Consider the following 17,941-nt stretch of genomic DNA (forward strand, 5'->3'; position numbering starts at 1 on the left):
AGGTCGACAAGTGACCTACGCCTACTGAGTAGGAAGTACTGCAGTAATTATAGCACTATACAAAACACATATACACGCTGTAGAGGCCATGCAGGTAGCTTTATTATTCATTCATCTAAAGACCTGCTTAACGGCTTTCTAAAATACGTTTTATATCTCACTGCAATTATTTTTTTGTCGTCTACTTGCTGTATATTTTTAATTGTTTACTTTTTTATAAGAGTGGTGTGTGATTGTTAAATTAATTCACGACTTTTGGTCCTGACAATGGAGAATAAAAATATTTTGAATTTAACAGTGTAATTTTATAGTTTTTATGGGTTATTGTAAATAATAATAAATTCGCTGTTCTATCTGTCAATAGTTTTTTTAATTGCGTGTTTTTATTTAAATGTTTCACATGCGATTTCGATGATATTTTCGAAAAAGTATCTACTGCACTTTAAAACTTATTTAGGTAAGTAGGTAAATATTTTTTGCATATGCATAAATTAACATTATGCACTTCACAATCAGTAGCCATTTAATTGGAAGCCTAGGTACTTAATTTTGACCTAATTTTCACATTATAAGTAGTGTGCCCAATAAACAATACGGTAGTTAATATGCCTACAATGTCATACAATGCCTGAAGTTTGCTAAATAAACGCTATGAACATTTGTGATTCATTTATAAAATGTATTAAACATTAATCGTGTATATTTTCATTTTTCGATCGTGTTTTGTTTTCATATTTAATGCTATTGCCTTATTGCTCAGCGATCGGGATCAAAGCTTTCGTTTAATTTTACATAGGTATATTATCTTACATGGTATGTAAATAATTTTTAATATACTTCCGAAAAAGTTGAAAACAGAAGCTTTTCAATATTGCTTTAGTACGTAAGAAAAACATAAATCGTAGATATCAATTACCTGCCTGTAAATGCGGAATAAGTTATCTTGATCGGTCGTTTGTTTTCCGAGGTTATCCTGCAAGTAGATCTATACTAACATCATGTTAAGTTAATTACGTATATAAAAAGTATGCGATTGCCTACCATTGTGTATATGATTTATAATCTTTATACCTATGGTAGAAGCGTTAAAAATAAACCAAGTTGATTATTATATTTTCAGGAGTGATAAAAAAGTATTAGTACCATAACTTGCATTTTATTTCTTTTTCAGTCGATAATAGTGCTGAAACATTTTATGTAGCTGAATTTGTAGGTTTCATCATAATAAAAATCCCCACTTCTCGCTGAATCACATTTAATCAACGTCAAGTAAACAAAAAAAATACATACAAAAATACATCAAAATGATTTGCCATCATGATTGGATTGGACAATACGAAAATTATAACGGCAACGATTTCCATTTTTAAGTGTTGAATAAGTACTTAATTTTCGCTAAAAAAGGTGTATTTGTCCAACAAATAAACCATTACAAAATACCATATACCATGCATTATATAATCACGTAGACACCACAATTATGGAACTGTATCTAAACTGGTTTAGCCATTATTCAAATTTTTATTGTGATTAACTTAATTACGTCACACTTGTGTATGTTATTAGTAATTATTATAAAATATACAAACACATGAAACACGTGCTACTAATCGATTTTATTGCGGCCATCAATAGTTTTTGCTTTCGGAAGATCTATGTAGTAGTCAATTAGTTATTATGTTGTATTCTGTCTGTGTAAATAAAGTGATTATGAAAATATCACTTTATTTACAGGAAACAGGAATTTGAAGTTATTGTTTTTATGACCAATTAAAAAAAAAGATTGTATTATGGCTTAAATCTATCTATCTATCTATAGCGATATAATAAGTTTGTAACCTAAAGGCTCTGAAACTATTGAAACGATTTGAAAAATGCCTCTCAATATTTATTCCGATATGGGCAGTAGTTCTCACGGGACGCGGTGTCCCCGGGAAAACAGCTAATCAGTCTTTCAAGGCAAGAAAATCTGTGAAAACTCTTTCAACTTGAAATAATATCTGTGTTAATCACTCATTTTGTTACTTTAAGCTGTTGTTGTTGTTATAAATTAAAGCAACATGCTATATTAATTTATTAATTGTTACTTGCATGATATTTATTTTTTCTTTTCTCATATTTATTGTACTGTTAATTTTAATTCTACTTTAATTTTATTGTATTGCCTTTCTAGCGGCACCCATTATTACCATATCTTTGCTAATATGTGGATAATGTAGTTGGCTGCAATATTGTTTAATTATATGTAATTATTTTTGTAACATTTATATTGTAGCTGTTTATTGTCCCATGATGAATAAAATAAAATAAAATAAATAATAATATTTGAACTTGACATCATAAAATTTCGCGAACTGCCTATTAAAGTAATTTAGAAAGAAAATAAAAAGCTCGTAATATAAAGCCAAGCCTGTAATCTGGTCGCAATGTCGCGTGTGACAGTAACCCTGAACTAGTGAGCACGACATCTAGACTGACCAGCGTAACTTGACAGTTAGTGTAAAAGAAACTTAAAAACTAAGGGTGAGTTGCACTATTTATAACGATAACCATACCATAACCAGCCGTAGCTGTCACTAATTGATCAATTTGGCGACTTGACAATTGAAAATGATTAATTTCAGTTGTTATAGTTAAATGGTGTAACTCACTTTACAGAATTTGACACAAAGTGTAAACCGGTCCTTCCATCCGCGGTTCTATGAACTACTTGTTTACACCCGTGGTTTCATCCACTTCCCGAAGGAACGGCTTCCCACACATAGATAAAAAGTAGCCTATATGTACTGCCAAGTTTCATCAAAATTTGCGTGAAAGAGGTACAAATATTCATACAAACTTTGGCGTTTATAGTATTAGAAGGATCATATACTTTTGGTTGCTTTAAACGTCTCGTGATTTAGCTTCCTTTTACCTTTAGCCGTTTTACACACGAAAGTTGTAATTAGTAATTCATTGGCCACAACGGATACACGTGCAGCTGTTGTTATGAAATATCTAGTCTATTACACCTGTTGTTGTTGGTATTAGAATTTGCTGTTACGCTGCGCTTGTTTGGTAGTCGCTTGCAATATTTGCCCATTTTGGTCTTTTTGGTCCTTTAGATTAGGGAAAGGACCAAAAGGTTAAGATTATTAAGGTTATGTCAAGCAGTTGCCATCAGGTTGCCATTTTGAAATTACATTTGTTATGTTGAAAAATAATTTTAGATATAGATACCAAATATTAGTTGCGTCAAATTTAAAATTACTGTTTAAGAAGAGGTCATTTGAAAATTTAAAAATATTCTAATAAGTAGGCAACTGGCTGATTGATTAAACCAAATATTTTAGGTCATGATTAATTGATAAATTATAATTTGAAGATGAATATATCCAGTATGATGAAATCTTAAACGTGACTTTAAAATTATGCCGTTTACTTACGTCTTCTGTAGTTAAATGACGTAAAAATACAAATTTAATACAGTTCCGATCTGATTAATTATGTTTAAAAATATACTTTAAAATAAATATTTTACTGTTATATTATTCTGATGTTCTAGTGTAGACGGCCATGGCTCATTAGCGGATAAATCACATCGCCTGCTTGTATCTCACAGCCTTGTGTCACATGTCCAATCACTTCAAGATTACCAGTTCATTCATCATAAATATTCCATAATTCATACAGTTTTGAAGTACCTACCTATTATTTTCCTTAGTTGAATTATCATGTTCTTCAAATTATCCATGAGTTACATAAATTTTTAAATATCGTCTTGTCATATTAGGATCAAAAATTTTTGGTCCTGTTATACATTTTCTATTTTTCGTTATTTTTAGCGTTAAAAATTGCCAAAATGTCTATGTAGTGACTTATTGTTTACTTTTGCATAACATTAGCTGCGTGAGTGACGCTACAGCCGTCCATTCGGCCAGCCCACAAATAAGTAAATACGATCGTATCATGAAACTAGAACGCACACAATGAACCAGCGGTTCAATGCAACTATTCAATAGAATAAACTTTTCAAATTCTCGCTCAATGGCTGCCAAATGCATCGTAACCTTTTAACCTTCAGATCGTTTTACTCTTCTCAGAATATCTGTCATATAAGTTAAAATTACTTATTTATGCGATGACAATTAAAATTGTTATAAGTCTATAAACTTGTGATCACTTTTGCGATATTTTTTCCTGTATTACCTAAAGATCGTACCAACACAACATGTCAATCACAGCACCATTATTTATAATAATAGATCATACAGGTATGTAAAATTACTAAGGACTGTTTGATTAGATAGATTGGCCATTTTCTCAGTAACTGCAATAAAAAAATAATAAGCTCTCCATTAATCACTTTATCCAGTGGCATTTTATACTCGGTAATATTATTACAGCTTAACTCCCAGAATTGTTTAAGCACTCGTTTGACCACAATTACTGTTTTATTACGATAATGTAAAAACCGTAGGTGTTGATTTTACCAACATCTACAGAACATCCTTCAGAAAATACCATTTTTTACGTGGCAGTCTCTAAGTATACGAAGATCTATTTGTACTGAACTTGTAAATATAAATAGGTACATTGCAATGCAATTTGTTTTAATTGCTTTTACATAGAGGTAAATTTGTTTTATTTTTAAACATTTTAGGGTAAACAAGATAAAACCAGGTTCAAGTAGAGTCACGCGGTGTCCTGCGTGAGCGACGAACGCGACGCGACGCGACGCTGCGAACGCGACGAACGCGATCAACTCAAAGGAATTCCCTACATGCGGCCTATGTGACAGTCTGCGGCGAGACGCGACGTAACGCGTACTTGTTTTGAGGGCGACCAGACGCGACACCGCGAACTATTCAGAAGCGTTGATTGTTGTGGGACAAAAAAAACATAAATATTAAAGAAATCGTTTATTAGTACAAACAAGTTGGAAGATTGTTGCTGTCTGTACTTTAAATATGAACTTTCAAGCAAAATTGTAACACAACTTCTCCATGATTTGAGAAGTAATGACCAAAATCACGTAGGACATCTGTCGCGTATAGCATCGCGTCGCATTACGTCGCGTCGTGTTGCGTCGCGTCGCGTCGCGTTCGTCGCTCACGCAGGACACCGCGTCATTCTTCATTTATTTGATGCAAACGTATCTAATTAATTGTTCGAGTCAGAAGGTCGATTGCAGTTTTTACTAAGCACATCTGAAATTGATATACATCGTTGTGTGTTCAGAATTCCTAACTGCATAATCGCATGATGCATGCAATGCCAAGGACTGTTCCTACCTGATAGAAGCCAGTCTGTTGTAACACATTACCAGACAATCAACAGGCCGCACTATGCTAATTAAACAATTACGTACACTTTAAATGTTGAAAGGAATTAACTTACTTTACTCGAGTTTTTTTTAACCAATTGATAGTGGAGGTCCAAAACCGGTTTGGAACGACAACGAATATTTGGTTTCACTGAGCCTCGTTTCTACAAAAACTCCTTTTACAAGTTTTTATTGTTTTTTGTAGCAAAAACAATAGAGGCTGAACATATTTTTTTCTGAAATCATCATTCGTCTGCTGTTTTTCTGTAAGCCGTTTGATCTTCATGGAAGGTTGATGGATTAATTATAATAATTTTACTATAAGAAATGAGTATAATGGCAATGAAAGGTCAGTAAAATAATGGTACAAACAGCATTGGAGTCAGCGTGTAGTGTCCGACGGTGTTGACGGCTGCTTCCCGCCTTTTGTCATGCGCGGCTCATCAAAACTGCCACCATCTTAGTTTTATGTAACATGACGTATGCCACACGCAGAATGTACGCAACAAATAGGTTTATGTACAAACCTATTATTATATCACGCTAAATCACTGTCCAATTTGGTTTTGGTGAGTTTTCGCGCCATTGTCACTTGCTACGTTTTAATTCAAACAGATGCTTTGTATTTTTTTTTGTGATTTCATTTGTATTGGTAATGGCAAGTCATTGCTCTTTTCAAGTTAAGAGTATTTTATGGAAATTGTAGTCCATATATTTTATACCAATTAAGTCTTTTTAAACGGTTTTATTTACATATGCAGTTAAGCGACATTTCTCATTTCTGACACGCATTAAAAAGATAGGTACCTACTAAATAATATCTCGATCAATTAATTTCAATTGATGATATGTTGACTCTCGGGCCAATTAAGTATAAACTTGTTTTCATGACCCAAAACAGTCAATATGGTAAAAAACATGTATGTATTAATCAAATGTATGATAAACTCAAGATATCATCTAGAAAATAGCCGTTTCCTAATTTTCACTCTCATGAAAACTATTAAAAGAATTTATATAATACTCTGACATAACTCTAGCTAGAGTAAGTATATAATTATATCTCCGACGCAAAACATCATAAAACGAATATAAACAAACAAACTTTAAAACCAAACCATAGCAATAGCTTCACTGCGCATTTTTTGTTTTAAATATAAACATGGCGTTTAAATGCATTTACTTTACATTTATTTACAAGGGGTGTCTGGAAAAATACGATGTACATACTGCTCAAAAAACTCCATTACTTTTACGATCGAGACTGACGTTTCTCATCATAATTTCAATGTTAAGGCTATAAAACCCGATTGATGTTCCCAATTTAGAACTATTTCGCACAGGTCGGACGGGCGAATATTTGCAAAGTTTTTGCATACAATGCAAAACCGACAAATATTACGGAAAAATAATCAACTGACAGTTTTCCGCGGTTTTACCGTTTTCCCGTGGGAACTTCTTTCAGTACCTCGATCAAATATAGCCTGTGTTATACTACACCTATGCCTATATTAACTTTCCAACCGTGCAAGAATTTCTCAAATCGGCTCAGTTGTCTCGAAGCCTTAGGCTACTTAAAAACAAAACATGTTTCCTCTGATAACATTAGTATATGTACTAGAATATCATCACCATCAATTTAAGAGCCCAGCTCTTGTCGGCGCAGCTCCTTCCATTTACGCCTATCTGGCGTATCTACTAAAATATATTCTAAAAAAAATCTTCTTTATAATAACAGTACAGGAGTGTAGATTAGTAAAGTTGAAAAGACAATCTGAAAGATTCCGTTCACTAACTCGTTGCAGTTTGATGTATGAACCGTGAAATTAAACCAGGGACATTGAGTCACACCTTATTCAAGTAACGATACGTTGTTTCACATATTTTATAGTTTACTTTTCAGTCCGCGTTTCGATTACACATTGTAGTATGATATTTTTTTCTATAATATAAACATAAAATTGGCATACTTACCCCCACACTCAGAGACATTTAATGGTTACTGAAGTACTTAGTTCTTTAGTTAGTGGATTTCTTTGACAATCCGTCAACATAAAATTTCTCTGAGTGCGGGGGTTAGTTATAAAGACATAAGGAATAATTTCCTTGCTGTCCAGTCTGTTAAATACTGGCTTACATTATACCAATTTCAAATCTCAAAAGAATATTTCTACGCATAGCTCTACATTTTGTCTATACTACTATACTTACATCAAGGCCGTTTACTTGTAGTAATAAACGTGTTTTCGTTGACACACTATGTATGTGGTGGAGGAAATAGGACCTTGTAACTTTTAAATTGTCACGGTATCCTAAACTATATAGGGCTAGGCGTGTCACTTTTTGAATTTGGAACTACTAAACTGTAAATTCTCAGCCAGATATATTACTTTTGTCGAATATGGAGTTGCTAGTAAACTACAACCTTTTTATAGATCTAGTTTAATATTAATTTACCTAATACCTGATGTGATGTTTATATGACACCCAAAACTAATATATCTCAAGATTTACCTCATATTTTCCATAAAGCACATGACATAAATACAATGATATCATTTGAAATACTTTACTTACATTGTGTCCGATTGGCAAGTTTGTCTATAAATCATTATAACAATGCTTCATATAAGCGACCTCGTGTTATGTCATTGTGGTGTCGGAAATAGTAATCGCATTATGCTAACATGAAGGAAGAGTTTACTTGTCTCCTTACAAAAATATTTTTTAAAGTTTATAGTACTTTAAATACAATTTATATATTTCCCTGTGACATCACCTACGTGAGCCTTGTTCCCGAATGAGGATAGAAAGGTTGCTTCTTAAATGGGTTATCCAACATTGAAGAATTTTTCAAATTGCATCTACATATTGTTCTAAGATTATACGGTTCCTCAATTTCAGCTTTATATTGTTAGTATATTTAAATTAATGTAAGTTTGCGATTGTTTCAGACGAGCCGTGCGCCGTTGTAAGCAACCCACAACCCAGTAAGACTAGACTCGTCCGCGCAACCGCCGACATACCAAGACACCCGCCCGCATAGGATGGTAGAAACTGACCCCGGGCCCAAGAAATCTCACAGTAAGTACAACTTTATTTAAGCAGGGGTTTCATAAGGATGAATAAACAAAGCAAAATTTAAAAAAAAGTTCAAACATAACGTAAGCGACATTATAATTTAACTGACATGTAAAATTCCCGGGTCGATTGATCCCGAATTTGAACTGAACAGGTCAACGAGCGCACATTAAAAATAATTAGCAAGTTTTGGTAGGTATTAAATTTGGATAGTCCTGGTATTAATATTGAAAAGAAAACCTTACTGTTCTTAAGACCAGTTCTTTTCAAGCAAAGATTAGTCTACATATTATTCTTGAACAACTTAACTGGAACCAACAAAAACTTAAATGTAGTACAAATACCTTAAACCTTCCTGTGTACAATTATTTTAATTAAAATATGTGTGAAAAATTAATAAGTATCCGAAAACCTCAGGTCAGACGGTATTTATTTTGTCTAATGACGAATGGGAATATATATTACCTACAATTAAATTGCAATACTTTTTATGCATTCCGAGTTTTCAAGCGGAACGGAGATATCGTTATTCATTTATTTCATCGAATTTTCTCGTTGTTCTTTCAAGATCAACTGGATATCAGGTTATATGAAACATTAAACCACACAAAACTCAAATACCTGGTTACCTTCTTGTCCTACCGTGACTCACAATTAGGAATGTCTAAGTATTGTTTGTTTGCAAGTGTCCACATAGAGGACTCATTAAAATCATGCCACCTGTACATTTTGTGACCTCACACGGGATTATGCACATCTCAAGGCAACAATGAAGTACTGACAAGCTGTTTAACGCTAGAATGTTAATAAAAAAGTATTCCAATCATGTCATAGTGAGTACAGTTGGCAAAATACATACTCCATACAAAATACATACTGGGTGGCAGAATATTTAAATTGTAACAACCGACTATCGTGTTCTTTTTTAGACTTGATGATACGCATAGCATACAGGAATATAATTAAGTAAATGTCAATTTCTTCACACACAGACTTCCTAATTAAATAACATTGTTGATAAACCATTTCGTAAAGTAACATATCAACCGTTAATCAACAGTCTTTACATTAAACATTAGGGTTCTATGTTCTAAGAATGCGAATATTTTGAAGTTAACTGTTCTTATTGGAATGATGCTGTCTGTACACTGTGTCCTGGCATATTGTGTGGCGGCTGCGCCAAATATTGTTAGCGAGACCTTGTTGAGTGCCGGTCACCTACCAATAACTACGTCACGTATAAGTGTTTATAAACATCTAAATATCGGTAGAGAAGGCAGGAGAAACTTTTTAAAGAGCAAAAATTTAGATTTTACAAAAAATATTCACTCTTCTCTCAAATAAAATAACTAGTTTTCTGGACTTGTCCACGTCTTACGCACTGCTTAATGGTTTAATACTTATGAAAATATCTAGGTACCTAATGAGACTTAAAAATTTTAAGACGATTCTCTCTGAAAAAGCAATCTCAAATAGTTTGTGGTAATGTTGCAATCGCATCTTCTGTTACCTATTTAAAATATACTTCAATCACAAATGAGGGCACGTGCAATACAGAAGTAGCTTATAAATATATATTATTATACTTAGAAGACGATATGATATTGCGCATGCAAGATCGACATTTAAAATATTTATAGATATTTTTATTAAACAACCAGCAGTACCGTTTCATCTTGCTTTAAATGAAACTTTATGGAAAGATATATGGATATAATTTTAAAAAATCTACGGAAAACTTTAGTTATTTTGGCTTTTTTTTAAAGAGTTTGCAAAAAGAAGGAGGCTCTCAATTAGAACGCGTGTAAATATTTTTGGGCATAACATGTCCACAGTTTATGAAAACCTGAAAATGTGTTTTCTTACTTGTTGCTTTGTCTTTTGTTTTCTAATTTCCTTAACTTATGTAAACTCTGTTTGTTGCAGATTGTGATGTAAAAAGGGACCTCCAACTAAACGGCCCAGGTTCCAAAACCGCCGAGCTTGGTAAGTCACGTTTTATTTTAATTACAAATTATTTAATTACACTACACACAATCACATTTTTTTACTCGGCGTAGGTACTTCTACTTCAGTAATCTTGGTAATATAATAAAAGGAAACATTTTTTGTTTGTTGTAAAACTTCTTTCACTGCTGGAAAACTACAATCTTCCTGAGTAACATTTATCCCTGTAAGGGCAGTAGTTCCCCTGGGCCGCCGGTGAAACTATATTTTAACGTAACAATACCTAATGATAGGGTTCTTGACTTGTTGATATGAATTTTGATATCAGACCACATGCAGTTTTAATTAATGCAATTATTCGCGTTTTATTTAAATGCACGCAACAATTATCTACATTAACCTGTTCAGATACATAGGATTAAAGAATATATATAAGTCTTTGTTCTTGCACCAATATCCATTTTTGGATAAAGAAAAAGTATGTTCAATTGGGTAGAAAAAAATCCCCAATTATGTAATAAACAAATCTTAGACATTTCCATAACGACTAGAAATGTTGACAGAGGACCAAATCTTTATCGAAACAAATGACATCTCTAAGTAATCTCTAATAGAGTACTTAATTAACATGTTATTGTCTACTCTACAATAAAAGTTATAAGGCACTAGTTTGCAAATAATATACCTTAAGGTAGCTTATAATGTCTGTAAAAAACGTATGGTAGTGTGTTATAGCAGGTTACCTATTGTTTGTCGGAGCGGAGATCTACGCGAGACACAACTGATTTCCTTTTGTTTTAATTAGCGACATATGATACAAGAAGGAATAAACGGGCTCCTTATAATAACATCAATGAGTTAATAAATAAATTACACTTTAACTAATTCCTTGATATAATATTTAATACTTGTTTGTTTGTGTACAGGCGTCGTACCGTCACTGAAGACAGCAGTCAAGCTCGACCCCGAGAAAGGCTCCAACTCGGAGAAGGCTGACTTCGAACGGGCTATCGAATTAACCGGTAAGTTATTATTACTGTTTAAAATGGATTGTCAAGTCTCGTCGAATGGTCTATCACGATTTCACGACAAAACTACTCAGCCGATTTGATGGCATTCAAAATCTGAGAGCCTAAGAAGCCTGGGAAGTATTTCCTTTGGGACGCGGTGGAACCGTGGGGTATAGCTAGTAAAAAAATAAAGAAAACTAATATTATCTAAGTTTTATAAAAAAACATCTCCTAAAATTTAATAAATATGCAGGTTGCCTTGGGTATTTCGAAAGTAAAAATCGTTAGATTACCTAAATGCTGTTTATGTTAGTTTATGCATTCATCAGAAAAGTTCATGATCATCACGAAATAGTAATTAATAGAATTTTTGACCATTTAAAAGATTCGTAAGATACATCAAAATTGTAGAATTATTTTTGTACAATTTCAAACATAAATACTTGCATATTGATCAATAAGTAAGTCAATCTTAGTTAAGTCTGATTTATTTATGATTAAGTGCTTTTAAAACAATTCATAAAAAAACAATAGGTACCTGAATTTGTTTACTTAAATATTAAGGGACACCTTCATCCAAGTAAATAATAAGTCGAAAAATATTACAACAACTTTGATGACCAGTAAACATTTCTGTATAAAAATATGACTGATCATTTCGCTGAATAAGTAGCAATTACCGCGCAATTACCTTAATTCCCCAAGTAAACATAAATACAAAGTAAAGGAACAATGCTCAATCGTATCAAATATCGTCTCAAATGAAAAGGATGTCACTCAATGTTTTGTAAATCGATCCATCGACCTACAAAAGTTAAATTCTAATACGCAATTACAGTGCATTGTTGACATACAATTGCGCAATAAAAACAATAACGAAATATAATATGGCTGCGTTCGTAAATAATGAAGTAACTTGAACGAAGTTTTATGAATGAGTCGCGAATGTCGCGATCAAGTTGCATTCCGCTGCGGAGGTGTAAACACGCCACCATTTACCAGGAACCATGTCGTACAATCAGGCTCCCTGATTGAAATATGAATCCCTACACGAGCTCGGGCTTGTTTTTAAACTGTCTTTTTGTTTTTATCACTTCCTTGGTCGTAAACAACAGGATGAGTCGTAGTAATTAAGAACTTTATTTACGTAGTGTGGTACTTAACGGAAGATATTTTTTCGAGAATTTGATTAAATGCCTCATTAACGGTTTTAATATTATTATGAAACAAAAACCACATAACAGTAAATAAGTTTGAGTCATCAAATCATTGAATTTGTCTACCTATTCGATTCATTGTTTTGAAATCGGACACAATCGATGTATTGGAATCTCGGAACAATTAGTCGTTGTAATCCGGTAGTTCTCAGCCCTAGGAAGTTGCAAATTGTATTTGTTTATATTTGTTCAGGATATGGACGGTTCCACTACCTCCTGCTGGCGGTGTGCGGCCTGGTCAGCACCTCCGAGGAGATGGACGTCATCTCCATGTCCTTCATCCTCCCTTCGGCACAGTGCGACCTAGACCTCACCACGCAGACTAAAGTAAGTCCTCTTTACACCAATTTTAATGGAACAGGTTCATCATAAGTACTTATGCCTGGCCTTCTCCCAGCTGTTGGGGTCGGCTTCCAATCTAATAGGATCAGCTGACTATTATTGTTTTTATGAAGCGACTGTCCATCTGACCAATTCAACCCAGTGATGAGTATTCACCGCTGTTTTGGATGTTGTTGAAGAACATTTTTTCGTATTAACATATTCAGTTAATACATAACATACGTACAACATATTCAGGTAGACTAGTTAAGTCTACCCATTCTTTCCACTCTTGTTTTCGAATCGCTTTTTCTTTTGAAATAGTTGTATAATTGATGAATAGCAATCCATTTAAATGGTCATAGATACATTCAAGTATAGATAAGTCAATGCCACGGATATATTTAAAAAATCTATTAGCGCACAGTCAAAATAAATTAGCATTCAAAAATAGAACTCTGGTATACAAGCTATAGACGTAGTTAAATTTTGACGGCCACAGATACGGTAAATAGATGGCTGACGTTTGGTTATGCTGAAATGGTCCTTCTATGAGTAACAAGAGACAATGTTCTTGTTGACGTCCGTCTGTAATATATTTTGTCCCCTCTACAATTGTGCTGGGGTTCCTCTCCCGTAGGAACTGAACTGCGTTGGTCTCGATTTGACCAGTAACCACCGTTTATCACGAGTCTGGAGACTCGTACTCATTCATATGTCCCTGTTGACACATATGTCTTTTCACGTGTTACCCCAGTTCAATGAACAAACATATGTGTTTAGCAGTTGTGAATTTTAATTAATAAAGTAGTACAAATCCATTAGCATTGCAGTCTTATATTTTTCTAGGGAAAACCTCTCGTGAGTATTTTTCCATAGTTGATAAATGGATCTATTCTTTCAAAAGCATAGGGGGAGTAAATACATAAAAAGAGATAAGTGTGACGTCTCAAATAAACAACGGTTGTGGGCATGCCCACTGTCCACACTTATGTACATAGATCATTATCCCACATTAATATCACCATGTATCACTTCTTAAATCGAAGGTTGCGTAAATATTAAGAAAAACTTTGCCGAGAATCGGAATTGAGGAAAAGTAAATTGATTGGCAAATATTTTTCTGTTTTTGTAAACTTCTCAGTTTGAGGCAAGGAATAATTCTGATGTCACCTAGAAGTACTTGAGTTGTAATATTCCGCACTGTGCAAATTATTTGCAAACATTTTTTGCTGGCATAGACATTGATTAAATGTTTATTATGGCTATTTACATAACTCGGTCTTAAGTATTGCATAACAAACCAGTGCGATCCAAAACCACAGGATCAATTATTTTTTTCATTAGGGGCACTGCGCCATGCTAACTACCACAGAGTTTCTTGCCTGTTTTTCTCCGTGGTAGATACTTATCCCACTTTTCAATCCGTACTACTAGTGTGACTTCTCAGAGACTCAATGGCATAAAAAAAACTTAATTACACCAAACTCCAGGGCCGAAATAATTAACAACTTCATTTGTTTGATTCCAGGGATGGCTAAACAGTATAATCTTCATCGGGATGATGGTGGGAGCGTACGCATGGGGTTCGGTCGCGGACTCGCTGGGTCGCAAGCGCGTCCTGATCGCGATCTCCGTCGTGAACGCGCTCGCCATCGTCGCCTCCTCCTTCAGTCAGAACTACGAGCTCTTCATGCTGTTCCGCTTCATCAATGGTGCCGCGTAAGTATCTTAGACTTCAATAACTAAATACCACGTAGTAACTATTTAGTAATCTGTGATAGGTACCACTACTACTATTACTCCTTTTAAGTCGGCTAGAAAACCAGCGGTCGGGCACACGGTCACTGGCTGTCTGGCATAATGCTGAACTGGATATTTATTTTTTATGCACTTTTCCTCTAATTGTGTTGTTATGTTAATAAATGTTTTTCTTTTCTCAACTAAGTTTAAAGTATTCCTAACCTAAATAGTCAACAGTCAATTGACATCGACCTAATATGGCGTGAAAACACAATATGACTAAAAACTTTCACATAGCCTTGCCAGAAATTTGAGTTTTCAGTTAACATAGAAGTAAAATTTGTATCGCTTGCAACAAGCAGGATATCTCGTAATGTAGTGTAGTCGTATACCTCAGGATATGATTAAGGTAACGAGCCAGAATACTTTTTCAAGTTAACCTTGATACACAATGTAGAAGACGATTTTTTTATGAAAGCTGCCTAATTAATTTTAAATCCTTCCAATTAGATTTATGTTTCATAATTACATAGGTAATAGAATTATTTACCAGCCTGTTTCGATTTAGGGAATTCAGGGTGAAAAGCAAACGATATTACCTAATCTGTATATCCTTGTCAACAGTTTAGGAGGATCAGGTCCCGTGATCTGGTCATACTTCGCGGAGTTCCAGCCGAAGAACAAGCGAGGAGCTATGTTGAGCTTCATGGCAGCTTTCTGGACGCTCGGCAACCTGTTCGTCGCTGGTTTGGCGTGGGTCATCATCCCTAGCGGTAATTATCAACAGTTTCTACAATTAGTCGATGATCCTTCTGCCTTGAACACATTTTTGCGGGACGATGTAGGACGAAATATAATTGAGTTTTTCATTTCCAGAAATCGGAGGAGTGACGAATGGCTTCGTATACAACTCATGGCGTATCTTCTTACTTGTAATGTCACTACCCTCGTTCTTGGTAGCCGCATTACTGTTCCTGCTGCCCGAGTCTCCCAAGTTCTTGATATCAACCGGTCGTCATGACGAAGCCTTGGAAGTATTCAAAGGCATCTACATGATGAACACTGGCCGCAGCAAAGAGGAGTACCCAGTCAAACAGTTGCTGATCGAAGAGTGCTACCACACTAAGCCGGAGAAACAAATCGAAGTTAAGGAACCAAAATCTAAGATAAGGAAAATGTTCAGCGACATTGTGGAACACAGCAAACAGCTATTTGTGCCGCCTATACTCAAGTTTACTACGATCTCTATCACAATCAACTTCACATTCCATATTGGGTAAGTTTATATTTGAAATCCAAGCCAGTAACAAAAGTCTAGATAAGGCCTTATCCTAGTCACCCAAGAAAGCCTTAAGGATACCTGTATGACCATGTAAAAGAAGAACTTTAAATATCGAGCCAATCGATTGGACATTGCAACGTTCAAATAAGTTACGATTAAACCAGATAAATCCTCTCAACTTTTAGATGGTCCATAGAAACATAAAAAATAGAAGCACCTAACAAATATTTAACTTCAACAGGTACTACGGCCTCATGATGTGGTTCCCCGAGATGTTCAACCGTTTCGACGAGTGGTCCCGTACGCACGACAACGCAGAGGCGGACATTTGCATGGTGACAAACTACGTCACGCAGTACGGCACGCACTCGACAGCGGCGCAGTGCGACTCCCACATACACTCCGATGTGTTCATGGAGTCGCTCATCACTGTGGCTGCTGCCATACCATCTAATATATTCGCTGTGCTTGGCATGGACAGACTCGGGAGGAAGTTTTTCCTTGGTAAGGATTTTTTGAACTTCGCTTGTTTACGACATGACCATAACTAGAAGAAAGATACTTCGTTAAACTTACTTCTTTTACATCCTTTGCACATAATGATCCTGTTCAGATACTAAGTTTTTATGTTGTGTCAATCTCATTTCTCAGCCCTGCACTGGATGAATCTGGGATAATAAGACTGTATGATTAATATAAAATTCTTCTATTTTCAGTGTTCGCAACATTCTCCGCTGGCTTATGTTCAGCAGCTATGTACTTCGTGTACAATAAGACTAACAACTTAATCGTAAGCGCCATCTTCAGTTCGGTGATATCCTGCGGTAACGCCTCACTCGACTGCCTCATCACAGAAGTCTTCCCTACCAACTTACGGTAAGATTCCACTAACTTAGGTACTATAAAAAAGTATACCAGTCCATCTATGGCTTATTCTATGGGATCACTGAACACACTGACCGATTGGCTTAAAGCCATTGGAAAATACTGGTGATAAATAGCGGAAAATGAGGATGTAGGTAGCAAAGGTCTTACGGAGAATTACCCATTGTTTTCCACCACTAGAATTGGTTCAGTAGTTAGAATGAACATTATACATGATTGATTATTTATCATATTATATAAAAATTCGTATCATGCTAAACTTCATTATTTGATTCCAGTGCTACTGGTGTAGCGGTATCGATGGTGGCGGCTCGGCTGGGCGGCATCATCGGCAACGTGGTGATCGCGGCGTTGCTGGACACGTACTGCCCCGCGCCCACCTTCATCGTCGCCGTGCTGCTCGCCAGCGGCGGTCTCATGTGCCTCTTCCTGCCCAACACCACGCGGCAGGCCCTCTCCTAACACCGCCATCTTTTTCTTGCCGCATAAACGTCAATTTCAAAGACTAACGGCATTTTATAAGATTTTTTTTGGCCTGCCATGTGATATATAAACATTATTTTAAGATTTTAAGCGTTAAATCTCATCGAAAGATCCATTGATGTAACTAGTTTTTTTACATATTTGTACAATAGTTTTTATATTAATTTAAATGAAAAATGTTTTATTTATGAACTAAATGAAAGTACGAACGATACATATTCCTAGTAAATAATGTAATTGACTGTTGTAGGTTGTTATAACTTATTACGTTTATACATTTGTTTGAAATTGTAAACCAGAATAAAGCTTTGCGTCAGATCTTTTAATGGATAAAGTATTATAGGATAAGTATCATTTCATCACCATGTTGTATATTATTGCAACTATTTTAATATTACGAATTTATAATATCATTGTTATCGTAGTTTGTAGTTGAGTAGTACGTAGTAAAATTATAAAAACACGAGTTGTGATATAATAAAGTTTGTATCAAATCTTTGCATTGTATATAAAGTGCATTTTTCAAAACCATGGAACACCTTATTAATTACAATGCAATATATTTTCCTAAATTCATTTCAGTGCCTTAGTTTTATTATTATATAAGTAAGATGTCACCTGAAAAGAAATGAGTAAATCATCAAAGTTACAATTCCTTGTTTTCTTT

At 34.7% G+C, this 17,941-nt stretch overlaps 1 protein-coding gene across 2 annotated transcripts in view; it reads left to right on the forward strand.

The window, feature by feature from the left end:
* LOC124637093 (synaptic vesicle glycoprotein 2C-like) overlaps nt 1–17,926 on the forward strand; it is a 29,408-nt gene extending 11,482 nt beyond the window's left edge. For both annotated transcript variants that reach the window (XM_047173426.1, XM_047173425.1), the window contains exons 2-11: nt 8,260–8,389; nt 10,313–10,372; nt 11,260–11,355; nt 12,754–12,887; nt 14,413–14,603; nt 15,249–15,397; nt 15,501–15,900; nt 16,148–16,410; nt 16,623–16,782; nt 17,070–17,926. In XM_047173426.1, the coding sequence (XP_047029382.1) occupies nt 8,353–8,389; nt 10,313–10,372; nt 11,260–11,355; nt 12,754–12,887; nt 14,413–14,603; nt 15,249–15,397; nt 15,501–15,900; nt 16,148–16,410; nt 16,623–16,782; nt 17,070–17,253 (1,674 nt within the window). In that variant the 5' untranslated portion in view covers nt 8,260–8,352 and the 3' untranslated portion in view covers nt 17,254–17,926. The remainder of the gene's footprint in view (nt 1–8,259; nt 8,390–10,312; nt 10,373–11,259; nt 11,356–12,753; nt 12,888–14,412; nt 14,604–15,248; nt 15,398–15,500; nt 15,901–16,147; nt 16,411–16,622; nt 16,783–17,069) is intronic.
* The last annotated feature ends 15 nt before the right edge of the window (nt 17,927–17,941 follow it).

The sequence above is a fragment of the Helicoverpa zea genome, chromosome 15 (genome assembly GCF_022581195.2).
Source record: "Helicoverpa zea isolate HzStark_Cry1AcR chromosome 15, ilHelZeax1.1, whole genome shotgun sequence".
Classification (NCBI taxonomy): Eukaryota; Metazoa; Arthropoda; class Insecta; order Lepidoptera; family Noctuidae; genus Helicoverpa; species Helicoverpa zea.